This window comes from Pecten maximus, chromosome 2 (genome assembly GCF_902652985.1).
Source record: "Pecten maximus chromosome 2, xPecMax1.1, whole genome shotgun sequence".
Taxonomy (NCBI): Eukaryota; Metazoa; Mollusca; class Bivalvia; order Pectinida; family Pectinidae; genus Pecten; species Pecten maximus.
In genome coordinates, this window is record NC_047016.1 from 27,429,456 (window position 1) to 27,443,990 (window position 14,535).

General features: G+C 35.3%; 2 protein-coding genes across 2 annotated transcripts; both read right to left on the reverse strand.

Moving 5' to 3' along the window:
- Positions 1-771: 771 nt before the first annotated feature.
- Positions 772-2,305, reverse strand: LOC117342313. Its single transcript, XM_033904437.1, has 2 exons — positions 2,275-2,305; positions 772-2,069 (listed from the first exon to the last, which is right to left on the reverse strand). The coding sequence occupies exons 1-2, from the start codon at positions 2,303-2,305 to the stop codon at positions 772-774; spliced, it is 1,329 nt and encodes a 442-aa protein (XP_033760328.1).
- An 876-nt stretch (positions 2,306-3,181) lies between these two features.
- On the reverse strand, positions 3,182-9,995 carry LOC117321676 (homeobox even-skipped homolog protein 1-like). The gene is made up of 3 exons (XM_033876182.1): positions 9,541-9,995; positions 4,397-4,554; positions 3,182-4,220 (listed from the first exon to the last, which is right to left on the reverse strand). The coding sequence occupies exons 1-3, from the start codon at positions 9,752-9,754 to the stop codon at positions 3,687-3,689; spliced, it is 906 nt and encodes a 301-aa protein (XP_033732073.1). The 5' UTR covers positions 9,755-9,995; the 3' UTR covers positions 3,182-3,686.
- Between the last annotated feature and the right edge of the window lie 4,540 nt (positions 9,996-14,535).

A 14,535-nucleotide genomic window follows, 5' to 3' on the forward strand; every position in this document is an offset into this window, starting at 1 on the left:
CAATAAGGAAATAAACGCAGTATTTGAATTAGTGTTTCCTTTGTCAATAATACATAGAAATATTTTAATTAGTGTGTGTTCTCTTTGTCTATTATGTATAGAACACTACATTTGAATTAGCGAGTGATATGTTTTGTCAATAATAAAATTGGCGAGATAATTGAAAATTCGTATGTTCTCTTTGTCAATGATAAAAGTCACGGTTATTTAGATTAGTGTGCATTCAATTTCCCAAACAATAGACATGAATAATTTTGAATTAGTGTATGTTAGCTGTCTCTGTAAAATAATATATAAGATATTAGCGTTTTCTTTGTAAATGATTATAAAACTATATACGAGATATTTGATTTTAGTAATAAACCTGACTTTGTAAAATATTATTCCAACATTATCAGGCAAAATCACAGAGCGATAAGTATAGCAAGAGCAATACAAATATCCACTATCAACAAAGGTCATGTCCACAGGTTTGATCGGGCAACCGTTCTCTCAAAAATTCCCCAGAAATACGTGACTTTACCGGACATAAAACGTCATGTGACATCCATGTAACTTTAATGACCTACAATGATACCACAAACATTTCATATACAGTTCTACGGTCCCATTCGATAGCGGCCAGATTTCCTTTAGAGGTCAAGCTCTACGCGTACGTTCAGGTCCTGCAAAGCTGTGAAGGTTTATGTCACGTTCGGGTCCTATATAGTGGTCAAGGTTTATGTCACGTTCGGGTCCTATAAAGCGGTCAAAGTTTATGTCACGTTCAGGTCATACATAGCGGTCAAGGTTTATGTAACGTTCAGGTCCTATAGAGCATTCAAGGTTTATGTCACGTTCGGGTCCTACATAGCGGTCAATGTTTATGTAACGTTCAGGTCCTATATAGCGGTCAAGGTTTATGTCACGTTCGGGTCCTATATAACGGTCAAGGTTTATGTAGCGTTCAGGTCCTATAAAGCGGTCAAAGTTTATGTAGCGTTCAGGTCCTATATAGCGGTCAAGGTTTATGTCACGTTCGGGTCCTACATAGCGGTCAAGGTTTATGTAACGTTCGGGTCCTACATAGCGGTCAATGTTTATGTAACGTTCGGGTCCTATAGAGCGGTCAATGTTTATGTCACGTTCGGGTCCTACATAGCGGTCAAGGTTTATGTAACGTTCAGGTCCTATAGAGCATTCAAGGTTTATGTCACGTTCGGGTCCTACATAGCGGTCAATGTTTATGTAACGTTCAGGTCCTATATAGCGGTCAAGGTTTATGTCACGTTCGGGTCCTATATAACGGTCAAGGTTTATGTAGCGTTCAGGTCCTATATAGCGGTCAAAGTTTATGTAGCGTTCAGGTCCTATATAGCGGTCAAGGTTTATGTCACGTTCGGGTCCTACATAGCGGTCAAGGTTTATGTAACGTTCGGGTCCTACATAGCGGTCAATGTTTATGTAACGTTCGGGTCCTATAGAGCGGTCAATGTTTATGTCACGTTCGGGTCCTACATAGCGGTCAAGGTTTATGTAACGTTCATGTCCTATATAGCGGTCAAGGTTTATGTCACGTTCGTGTCCTATATAGCGGTCAAGGTTTATGTCACGTTCGGGTCCTATAAAGCGGTCAAGGTTTATGTAACGTTCAGGTCCTATATAGCGGTCAAAGTTTATGTCACCTTCGGGTCCTACATTACGGTCAAGGTTTATGTAACGTTCAGGTCCTATAGAGCGGTCAATGTTTATGTCACGTTCGGGTCCTACATAGCGGTCAAGGTTTATGTAACGTTCATGTCCTATATAGCGGTCAAGGTTTATGTCACGTTCGTGTCCTATATAGCGGTCAAGGTTTATGTCACGTTCGGGTCCTATAAAGCGGTCAAGGTTTATGTAACGTTCAGGTCCTATATAGCGGTCAAAGTTTATGTCACCTTCGGGTCCTACATTACGGTCAAGGTTTATGTAACGTTCAGGTCCTATAGAGCGGTCAAGGTTTATGTCACGTTCGGGTCCTACATAGCGGTCAAGGTTTATGTAACGTTCAGGTCCTATAGAGCGGTCAAGATTTATGTCACGTTCGGGTCCTACAGATTGGTCAAGGTTATGTCACATTCAGGTCCTACATAGCGGTCAAGGTTTATGTCACGTTCGGGTCCTACATAGCGGTCAAGGTTTATGTCACATTCAGGTCCTACAGAACGGTCAAGGTTTATTTCACGTTCGGGTCCTACAGAATGGTCAAGGTTATGTCAAGTTCAGGTCCTACATAGCGGTCAAGTTTTACGGCACGTTCAGGTCCTACAGAGCGGTCAAGATCCATCACGGCCAGGTCCTACAGAGCGGTCAAGGTTCATGTTACTTTCAGGTCCTATATAGCGGTCAAGGTTTGTCACTTTCAGGTCCTTTATAGCGGTCAAGGTTTATGTCCTATTAAATTCACTCGTGTATGTACAATGTTGCTGGCCATATAACTTTAATATTATACATTTCGTTATATTTCCGTGACATCCTTAATGCAGCCCATTATTAATTATTGATACTGGGCTCTATGTGGAATTTTTGTGTTGCATCCCTTTCTGCGAGTCCAAAATAATTCGTTAATACAACTTTTATTTCCTTTTCCACCCAACCATCTACCTGAAAATCTGGTATCTAATCTTTCACATATCCAGCTTTATGTCACAGCTCGTGATATTTGTCAAGTTGATACCCAAGGTAGTCACATAACCATGATAATAATGATTAAAATTGGCAAAACCATCCAATGAATAGATAATAAAGAGTATTGCAATGTATCTGGGGATAAAACATTGGCTTGCACCCTAGATAAATTATTCGTCTATATTTAAGTTAGAGTACGGAGAGAAAGGTTGTTTTTATGGTACCAGTGTTGCATTGATTTTTTTAAAAATACGTGACGTTTATGTCGGGAAACGGACCTTTTTTGAATTATTTTTTTTTCACTCGGAGTCTAAAATTTCTGTTAAGCTATACAGACGCTAATCGAACAAGTACATTTTATATTTATCTTCAAAATACCAGCTTGAGAAATCCATACACGATTTGAAATCAGGCACTGTGACTTTCATAAATTAATTATCACATATTACCAGGTAAGTGTATTTGCAGGACTGTTAAAATTGGACCAAGACCATATTAGTGTCTCCATCGACAAAAGAAAGTGACAGAGAAATTGTAAGATTCAGTTTTGTTTTATTTTTCATTTTCATATTTTTCATATATATATATATATTCATATAACAAAACAATGGGATGGTACATAAATACGTCTGTATGAAGATCTGTACATATTTGTGTCTGATCTGCAATTGACAGAGCTTAGAAGCGCTGTGTCTAATACTATATACATGGATTTACTTTTACCCTGAATTCAGCGACTGTTTATAGACAATGTTTCGTCATGGGATGTATGACGTCATCATGTCAAAGTATACATCATAATGGAAAGTCGGGAAAATGACCACTACGTATACCAACATTTGCACTATTTTTCATCTTATCAAATTTCACTTATACTTTATATTAATGTATCTCTTCTGTTACAGTCATCTTTTTCACACGTTCCTTTCATTTATAATCATCATTTCCTAACAATCATCTCATTCGTTAACAATCACATCAACTTTCAATTACACATGTCACTATGATCGACCCATACACACAAAACGTTCACTTGCACATCACCGCGACGAACTCTCCATCTCTCGTTTGTGTAACAGGGGATGTGACGAGCTGAGGGAGGTAGACAATAGTCCTGGAGCTGGTGGAGGGTAAAGTCCCAGAGAAGGAGCCGGACAAGTACACGGTTTTCCGGAATTTGCACCACATATGCTTGGGGAATGTTCCATCCAGGGGAAATGCATTCTTGGAGGGAAATGAAGGCTTGGTGGCGACGTAGTAAAGGACGGACTTGTTTCCAAGCTCGGAACTGGTCTGTAGAGGGGACTTGACATAGAGGACAGAACATCAAGTCGGGGTTGGAGCGGGCTTGACACAGCCATTGGAGTGAAAGCCGAACTTGTTGATGGCTGAAGACCATGCGGGAGACCCATGCTTGGATACGGAAGTGCGGCTGGATGTTGGAGATTGTATGGGTACGTAGCGGCGGCTGCTGCAAGGTAAGCATACAGCTGAGGATCTGGGGGAATACCATATGGCCAGGTGAGTGCCATTCGTTGGCGCTTGTCCTTCATTCTTCGGTTTTGGAACCAAACCTGTAAATGGAGAAAACGTAAAAATTGAAGAATTGTCTTTTATCAAATATTAAAGAAAAAAATTACAAGTCTAATATTTTGTCAAATGAATTGGTGAATTATAACAATTAAACTGTTTCCTAAAGTATTTGAATAAAGTATTAATGAAGCGGTATGCAGTAGTTTATAGTAATTACCTTGATAGTTGATTCTGCGAGTCCGAGTGACGCTGCTAACTCGCACCTCTTTGGGCGGGAAACATAGTTCTCCTTCAGGAATTCTTTCTCCAGACGGTTAAGCTGGTCTTTGGTGAAAGCTGTGCGGTAGCGGCGGATTTCACGTTCTTGTGCAGTTTCTGGAATGACAGAATCGATTTGACAATTAAGTAGGAGTTATAACCTGATGCTATAAACATACTTTTTATATAGGGAGAAACCACAAAGGCTGCAGAAGACGAAACATCTGCACATTGACACCAATCATTTATTTTAATACTGTTGTGTAAATGAGAGAATACCGTATACAATTAAATACCATGAATGTCAGACAGCACATAATATTACAATACAAAACCTGTCAGTATGTTAGCACCAACATGGGATGGCGTGTCTCATTTATCGAACATGCTAATGAGTCTTCCTGACTACAGAGAATCACGGGTTAATAGCCGAAAATCCTATTGGTCATTTTATGTCCGTGCTCCTGCTCAACCCCAATGGTCAGTTATAAAATATTCATTAAGTATGTTAGGGACACGGGATGTCGTACTAGTCCCCTTATAAAACACGACTTTATTGACCAGTTCATATGGTAAGTGTCGTTTGAAAATGGAGATCTTAATAGAATTTTATCTACGAACATCGACAATTCAATTGCTATCGCCGAATTTAAGGGCAGGTGCTCGATGTCAACTTGTTTTAATTTAGAAAATCTTTAAATGTCCGTTTTTGTTAGAGGCTCCGCCTCCTTACAAAAGGTCAATTGGTACAGTGTTTTTGTCATTTTCTTTGAAGCTGGTTCAATTCTTGACGACCTTTAATACAACAAATCGGTTATGACTGTTTTGGAAAGCAGCTCTGGTATAACCATGGTCTGTATCTATTTGAGCACGCAGGCGTGAAAACGATATAACTATGATTATTCGACAAATTGAGCTGTTTGGTATGATCAGTGGCGTTCTTAACTTAAATTTAGTTCGCGAGATCATAGATTTCTCAAAATTTTAAGAATAAATTTCAGGCAGTCAGTCTTCCATGACTTTTATTGAAATCGGTAACAATTGATCCGATTTTTTTTAAAAGTTTCAATTACATATATCTATCATCAGATATATGTGGTTAGGGCACATATTTATTGTTTCCTGTCGTAAAAAGGTGTCGATCATTTCTCGCATAATTATTTGTATAATTTTTATTAGTACCAGCCTCAACCTATCAGCAATATTTGAATTGCAGCCAAACAAAAAAAAGCCATTTAAGGAAGCTGTCAGCTATGGGCATTTTTACCTCCAAGGTTTGAAGAGTTCTGATTAAAATCGTGATCTACTGCTTACGTAACTCAAGCGGCCAGGATAATTGAAATTATTTTCGGTCTCTTTGATCCTCTAATTACTTTATCATATCAAAATATTCCCAAATCAATTATTCCCAGACACTGTTTATATTGTGTCCCAATAAACCTTAAGCTTCACCTTGCAGAAACAGGTCGGACTATTTGCCCGGCGCGGAGTGACAAATTGATTTGAGAGTTTGTGATGGGGCAATTAACATTGCAAACAATTACAAAGGGCTGACGTTTACTAACAGTTACCGGCCAATATTTATTTTTACCTAAAGCACAAAGATATAATTTCTATAACCAATAAATCAGTACATCAAAACAAGAAGTTATTTATATTCAAATATAATAAATGTGTTTGTCTTGCCCATGATAGCAACTGAGTAAATCTGAATATATTACAAGTGGTGCAAAAATCGAAAATTAAGCATGTTATATAAAGAAATTGATTAGCAATATTAGTTTTTATGTTTCATTTGCATAGAATAATGTGTGGGATATCATTGGAGTTTTATTGTTGGTGATGAAGTAAGGGAGAAGAGATATGTCCGGAATAGAACACAGAAAAAAACACTTATTCTAACAATGATCGATTTTAATTCCAATTTGTCGGTAGGGCTAAATATTTTCTTTTTAATACAATTTCTGTAAATAGGGGCTTTATACTACAAAATTAGTTCAGAATAGCAAAGAAAAACAGGTTTTCTACTTAATTGAATCTAAATAAAAATGTTTACGTTGTATAGAAAGGCATTCTGATTTAGCCACGTTTCTAAGTATGATAATTCCTGAATTAGCCCCCTATTGGGAGCTAGTTTGACTTTCATTACAGATCTAAACACAAACATCACAAGTCCTGTTAATGCTATTCACGGTACCCTAAGACGTATACAAACCCCTGCGGTGAAAAAGAATGAGATCGATTCTGTTTAATGAAAAGAGAAATCAAACCAGTTTGCCTGGTCAGTGTGAGTAGCGGGTGAATGATAGTACCCCTAGTGTCGAAATGGACAGTAAAAACCAGCTCTGGACAAAGGGAAGAAACCAAACTGGCCAATTGACCGAAGGACGATAATTAAATGCGCGGTAAAATTAGACAAGTTTGTAAGATTAGGTGCGGCGGTGTCTTTGATGTTGAACAGGTAGGCGCTGCCTTTACGTTTGGTGAAGATACATGCTCCTACATTGAGCTGATGAGTTTACTGATACCGTTAACCGGTTTCCTATCAAATCTTTTAAAATGTACTTTTCTGTCAGATCAAAACTTGAATCCATTCAATTAGATGTATTAGTGTACAAAATTCGGTGATTACCCGTCGAATTTATAGCTGTATTTACCTGTTTGTGCTGACCAGATTTACCTGTACTTCAAACACGAGATTCTTAATAAAATCGCTACCTCTCAAGTCTATTTAGTTCTGAATACGATTTTTACTATCCACCCTTTCATAGCACATTTAACATATAGCATCTTAGCTGATCAGACTCAATGAAGTCGTTATGAGCGCGCAAAGATGAAAGTAACCATGTTTCTGAATGGGTGAGTTTAAAACGAAAGTTTTCCTAACTTCAAAAGAACCTATTAAACTTTGCAACGTTAAAATAAAATCGAAGCCTTTAAAACCGTGTTCATTACCGTATTTTTAGGAGTTTACTGAAAATATGTAATTTTCCACCTTACCGGATGTTTTCTGTCGAGTACAAAGGTATGACACATTTCATGTAAGTTGGTTAGATTTGCTGTGTTAAAGATTTATTCACGTTAATGTTTGTGAAATAACAGTATTCGCATTATGAAATGTTAATCTTGTATGGGTATTACTTCCAATGTTGGTTAAACATTGCAGTGTTTTCAAAGTCTCCAAACACCTTACATAATACCATGACAAATTCTGCATTAATTCTCACTGAAGATTTATAATAGAAGATTTTCATACATATATATAGAACTTCCTAAACTACCCCAGTGAACAGTTTTTTTAAATATCATTTAGGGGGCGATAGTATGTGAAAAATCATAAGAATTCCAACATAAAAATGTATCTGATTTAAAATTTAATTTTCATCTTGAAGACATTACTTTCACTTATTTAGGCTAATTTTATTTTCATTACATATTTACAAGGGTCTATCACGAGACTGGCAGACATTTTTGATGCATTAAATTAATATTTAATAGCCATGTCTATCTACCATTAAAATATCATATAATTAATCTACATTAATTGTACATGAAATATTGGATATATATAATTATTATTCGTTATACTAATTGAAATACATTAAAGGTTTCGCGGTCAACATTCCAATACTTAATCTGCATTGACCACTGTCCTAATGTGTTTTTATGACGAGATAACTGGTCAATGTCATCTCTGACCAGTGAAGCTGATTTATGGAGAACAAGACAGCGGCCATGTCCCAATGTCCGAATCCGTGTAGGACTTTGTCCGGGGGACAGTGCTGCTAGGACTACACAACGCGGGGCGTGTAGTTCGAATTGACACGAGAGTGACAACATACCATGTACATGTAACTGTCGAGAATTACATATATCATCAATGGCGTATTATTATTTATGGTATTTCTATTTCTGAAGGCTCTGTAAGCTACTTTTACTAATTTTGTTAAACATTAAATTAACCAACAAGTTCCTGTCTATATCTTCTCGTCGTTCGTCGGACAAATTCAGAAACAAAAATACTAGAGTATTGCCAGAGAACTAAATACCTCACCTGAATGAGAAAATGGATTAAACTTATATTTCCATAATTCATTTTGACACCGATTTTTTATAACGTGTAAATGGACGTCTGTCTTTTTAACAATGCCCATGGAACGTTAAATACGAACACTAAAGGTCAAAAATATATCGTACTAAATGGGAATATAATTTACGGTTGATTATATGACTGATTTAACCAAATTAAATTGTACACCATTACAAGACATAACACCCTTATTCTCGCTACTTATAAAGAATGAGTTGTGTGACCTGACCTAGCAGGGCTATGGAAATAACCATTAACTAAACGATTAATAATGGAATATGCTCGCTCAAGTAAAACGTTCTCGTGTTCATAAGAAATTATTTTTCTTGTCAAAAGTGATTTAATTTACACATAATATAAGTTTCTTTGTGGAAGATGTAAACTAGTGCACAATAAGGTTTTGGACATAAAGAACACGAAGAGAAGATTCTGTATTTAATTTGCAAATTTTTTGGTAAAAAATACATCTTGTTTTAATAATATGCATCTACGTTTTAATACATGTAAGCGTTTTCTCCTTAATGTGTAACGTATAATTGATTCCAGCGTTCGACATGTTTCAAAGCTACACTCATGATACCGACAATGTAAAAAAAAGTGACCGATTACTTTGGATCAGTAGACTGTTAAATTGATGATGATGAACCCGATATTGTTGTAATATTCAGCAGTTTTCGTCAAAAGAGGAGCTGCCTATTCCTTTCCCCTCGGGGTAAATTCTGGGTTCATTTAGGCAGTAATTAATAATTTCTTACAAAGATCACTTTAAGTAAGTGTGTCTAATTTCACCGTCTAGTGACCTTACCATCAACCAAATTCAAATGATATGAATTTGTCAAAGATGTGTTAACATTAAAAGTTTGTAGTGTGTAAATGGTTAAATTGTAACAGACTTGATATTATATAAGTAAGACAATGATTTTGCTGCTTTTTTGTTATAATTCGATTTAAATTAAAAGGATTTTCGGGTCAAATTCATCAAAATAATTATGTTAATTTAAAAGTGAATTTACCTTTCATCTTGTTGGTGTAAAATCTATTCGGAGTCCCTCTGTCGCTTCCGGAACTGTCGGAGGTATGAGATCGAGGGGAATCCGGATAGTCCATCGGTTTATTGAGTTTGAACTCTGCAAGATCTTTTTCATCCGGAAATGGTCGTAGTCCATCTTCGTTACTGGATGTATCACTGGAGGACATGCTGGGCGAGTTAGGCAGAGACCCATCCATTGTATAATGTCTATTTTTGAGTTACAAGATATTCGAGAAACTCGTATAAGATATAATATCCACCTGTTGTAGCCAGATAGTCCGTGTAATGTCACCGAGTAAGATTCACTATGAAGATCCGGTTAACATTCACATCAAATTCGTATAAAGATGTCTTGACATGTGCTAGTCAAAGCGAACCTGTGTTGCTGTGTTGAGCTAGACGAGTGTTTATGATGTCTTGGCTATGATGACGGCCTTTTAAACACTCTTTCCGCGGGTAATCAGCCGTGACGAGTATAACAACCTCATTGACTGGATAATAGCTTCTTTCAATAGCACTTAATAAATCACAAACAACCCGATTGAGAAATTACTATTCTGATCGGCGACAGATAATCTTTCTATGACTTTTGAGGCGGGGCTAAACGGAGTGTGGCGGTTAGACGTTTTCTGATTGGTCGATAGGTGGAATCGCTGATAGATCGTTACGCCTCAAGGGGCGTGGCCTATTGGTCATCATTGATTATTATTATCGCAGGACTGATCTAATGATAAATACTAACTAGGATTAAAATGCCAATATTGTTTCTTTATAATTACTATCCAGTAATTATTAGGAAAACAGTAATGGTATTAAATTGTCAAAAATATTACGCAGAGCCATGCTACCCGACAGATATTGACATGTTTCTGTTTCTAAGACATTTCCAACTGTATATTGTTTAGTGGAATGAATAAGAAAAAATATATTATATCTAAATTGATAATACATGTACTTATACTAGTTTAGAACAGGACCCAGCATATATTAGTTTATAATGTATCCATTGTAATTTCAATATATTATGTGATATATAACAGGTTTATCAACAAAAATTGAAGGCTAAGATTACAAGCATTATTATATATAACTTATCATTATAATTCTAATTCAGCTTTTAAATCAACTGTTCATTTATTTTTTGTGAAATTGTATTGATTTAAACATGTAATAAATTTATTTTGAAAAATGGCAAATGAAGGAGAGACAACTTCTTGCAACATAAAAGCTCTTCTACATAAGAACAATATATACAATTAAATTTATACACAAAGGTAATTTTATTAACTAAAATATCAGATGTATTTTGTTTAATTAAGTTTGAAGCTAGATTAAGGAGAAAATGGATGAGTGACAGAAAATCAGGTAGAGAGAGTAGAGATCCAATGGGGATTGTAAAGGCCTCGTTCGGGTAGTATCAACATGATCATGATAAATCTTTACTTTGAACGATTTTCATATAGTGGAATACACTGGTAAATGTACGGGATCATGTAACAATTTTATTACATCTGTCAATGAGAATATTTACAGGTAAGTTACCTGTTAGGTACACAAATAAACATACAACGGTAACCGGTTATTCAAGGGTACTATATAACAGTCCATCATGAGGGGCGGTAATAAAACGGTCCGGATCAAACAGCTAGCACCTCAATTCTATACATCCTCATCTCTTTGATCTTCTCCACTATTATTTAACTCTAAATGAGCATAAATTTAACATCACCGCGTGAGGAATTTACCGCGCTATACAGCTTAACGAGAAATGGTAGAAATTCTATTTCTTTATTTGGCACAATTGTGGGTGTTGGTATAGATAATCTAATTTGGTTTTTATAACATTTAGTTTGAGTTGATTCAATTCATCTGTTTACTGGGGGCGTTTCAATGCAGCTATACAGCTAACTGAAATAGAGACACTGATAGGATTTTGTCGCCTCTATTGTGGGTAATGTACTTTCGCAGGAGTTCGATTATGGATCTGAAGGAAAAACTTTACACACCAGGTTTATAGTCTACAGGCAAAAATCTGTTTGTATATATGTGCTATTACAGCTTTAAAAAGTAAAATAAAAAACAAAACAAAAAACGGAAATTGTCAAATTTAGTTATTTGTAAAATCAAAACCAATCCAGTAAATATTATCGAGATCGAAATCCTTGGAATGCGAAGACGGATTCAAACAGACAAAGACATACATGTATAGAAAGAAAACAAATATTTAGATACCGATCTGTCTTGTCCTTAGATATCAACGAGCTGTAATATATTTCAATTTATATTTCAGAATATATTTTTACCTCCAAACACATGTTTATATATTGTATTTCTCTTAATACACGTGTCATCTTAATGCATATAACATGCAAAGAGCAACTTTGATTTTGTTTAATCAGTGTTTAACAGCATTTTTAATTAGCTCACATAGATCAGGGACGTTTAACATTGAATATTTGTTCTTGCACAGATACATGTAAAGTACAAATATTTTATCCATCTAAATGCAGGGAGGCTGAAATATTACATTCGGACAATGATACTGTCCAGTTTAGAAAGGATAAATTCGAGTAAATATTGGTTTTGTATCAACAGGATTCGACAATGACAAAATTGCAGCGTGGTGAAACTGAACAACATTAATTTTAATAACATGAAGTATATATATTTGAATATTGTTGGAACTAATACTTTATTAACAAGAACTGCAACTAAAGGTTTAACGCTATGAAATTGAAAATGTGATTACACTAACTCGTTTAAAATTAATATCAGACGGATGAGCCGGGTGAGGTATGGACACAGTGCGATAGCTATGTACATGGGGGTATTGTTTACTTTGTCCACTATCTTGTCACCACATAATTGTAAGAGTTGTGTAAAAACACACGTTTCAATGATCGTGTTTACTTTTCAGTAATACCCTAGTCAGGTATTTTTACCACAACATGGAATAGTTAAAATCTCTTTGGAGAACGTCTAATGTCTTAACTATAGATTCGTGAGAATTTTATCAGAACTTGACCTTCTCGATAAAGTGGAACACTTCTTAAAGTAGGGATTTCCTTTTGCACAAAACAAAATGATAGAAATGTCTATACAACTGTTTATGAAGTGAATTAAAGTCTTTTGTTTTGTTTTTGTTTGAAAAGTTTGTTAATTGATATATCATTTTATATCTTATTTCTATTTTCGTCTGAGCTGGTCCTTATAAGTGACTGAACAGGAAATCAAGTCAGAAAAGATGTAGAGTTGGTTTTCATGTTTAAACTTTTTATCAGAGACTTTCTACTTTCTACAGGATATTGAATGAAGTCCCCAGGACGAGACGGATGCATTTGTTTATCCCTATTACTTAGCTAGTGACACTAGAAATTAGAACTGGCAATATACCTACTTAATACAGTACAGTGTATAGTCACTCTGGTAAATATAATATGTATAACCGTTACATCTAAGTAATCAGCAAAGAGCATAAAAGATAAAAAGAGAAAATAAGTTTTTTTTAAAGAATAAATAAAAAACAAAACATTTATTAAAAGATAATTTTGCTAAATTCAAAAACAAAACAAAAAATGCTTAGAGTTAATTAACTGAATGCGCCCTAGCTCTTCAATTTTCTTTAAATCCGCCGCAATCTGTATAACAAATCTCCAAAACTGTGTGGCCATATGATAGAGCTGGAGGTCTCTGACGTTAACTCTAGTTTTTTTGTTCGCTAATTAGAGCAGGACAATATTCTATACCTAACGTACAATACCGTTGTCCACTTATCTGTAAAACTACGACACCTCTGGCCGTACAATGATAAGAAATAATTCGGCCAAATTAACCTGATAGAGATAGGATCACCCGTCGCGTGCCCGCGGGTGTTTTAGGGTGTTGGACCTACTGAACCGGGTCACGATAACACATCGAGATTACCTCCCCTGATAGAAACCTAACAACACTCCAATCTAATTATACATATTGTAAATTATATTTAACAAGATGGACACTGAGCGGGTTCTTTGATGGTACAATAAATGACTATTACATTTGAGTAAACAGAACTTGTTTTGTAAAGGGTGATATTGGGATGTGTAAGAGGTGATTTATTGGTAGTTTGGTAAGAAAACAAGTTCCATCTCATTCAATACCTTGGATTGTTACTTTGTAAGTGTTTGGTCACCTTTCGCATCTGTTACTAGTAGGTAGACGGGTTGTTCATTAAAAATTCCGTATAATTGATTCCTGCAGAATTTAAAGTGATCGATTACAATTTTAAAAACTTGATATTTCAGTCAACGCAATTTATATGTTTCTGTTTCTGGAGACAGAAATAACGCTATATCATAGTTTTGGATTTTTCGGGAAGGAAATGGGTCTTTTTGAACTTTTGTATCTGTTAATTAATTGTTAATGAAAATATCAAATTATCTCAATACAAAATTGAGATATTGTTTAATGTTATGTACCACACTGAGTTAGATATTAAACTACCAACGACACTCTAAACATTACTTATATACTCATATGTAACAGATTGACTGAGAATCATGTTGACCAATTATATAGGTCTCTACTTCATCAACAAATCATACATACTTTAATATAATATGTAATATGTAAATTTTGTAGTGTTTATAGACATTCAGTTCGTAACGACTCAAATGAAAGTAACATATTGATATCAGTTAACAACTTGTCTCCGGATACATTTTCATTGTTTGTATTATAAATGCCGTGTATATTTAACTTAAAGGTTTTTTTTTTAAATGAAAACGGTTCATCCCAGTGACGTTTATAATTAAGATACCTAAAATGTACGTCTCTGATATATCATATATTATATGTAATTCATATGACCGATACAATATGACACTCGAATAAGTACACAAAGTACAAATTGATGACAAATAACAATTTCATTATCACATGCCATTTTTATTTGTAATGCATGTGTACTTAGGTAAGGTAACCTAATGTTCTGTCATTG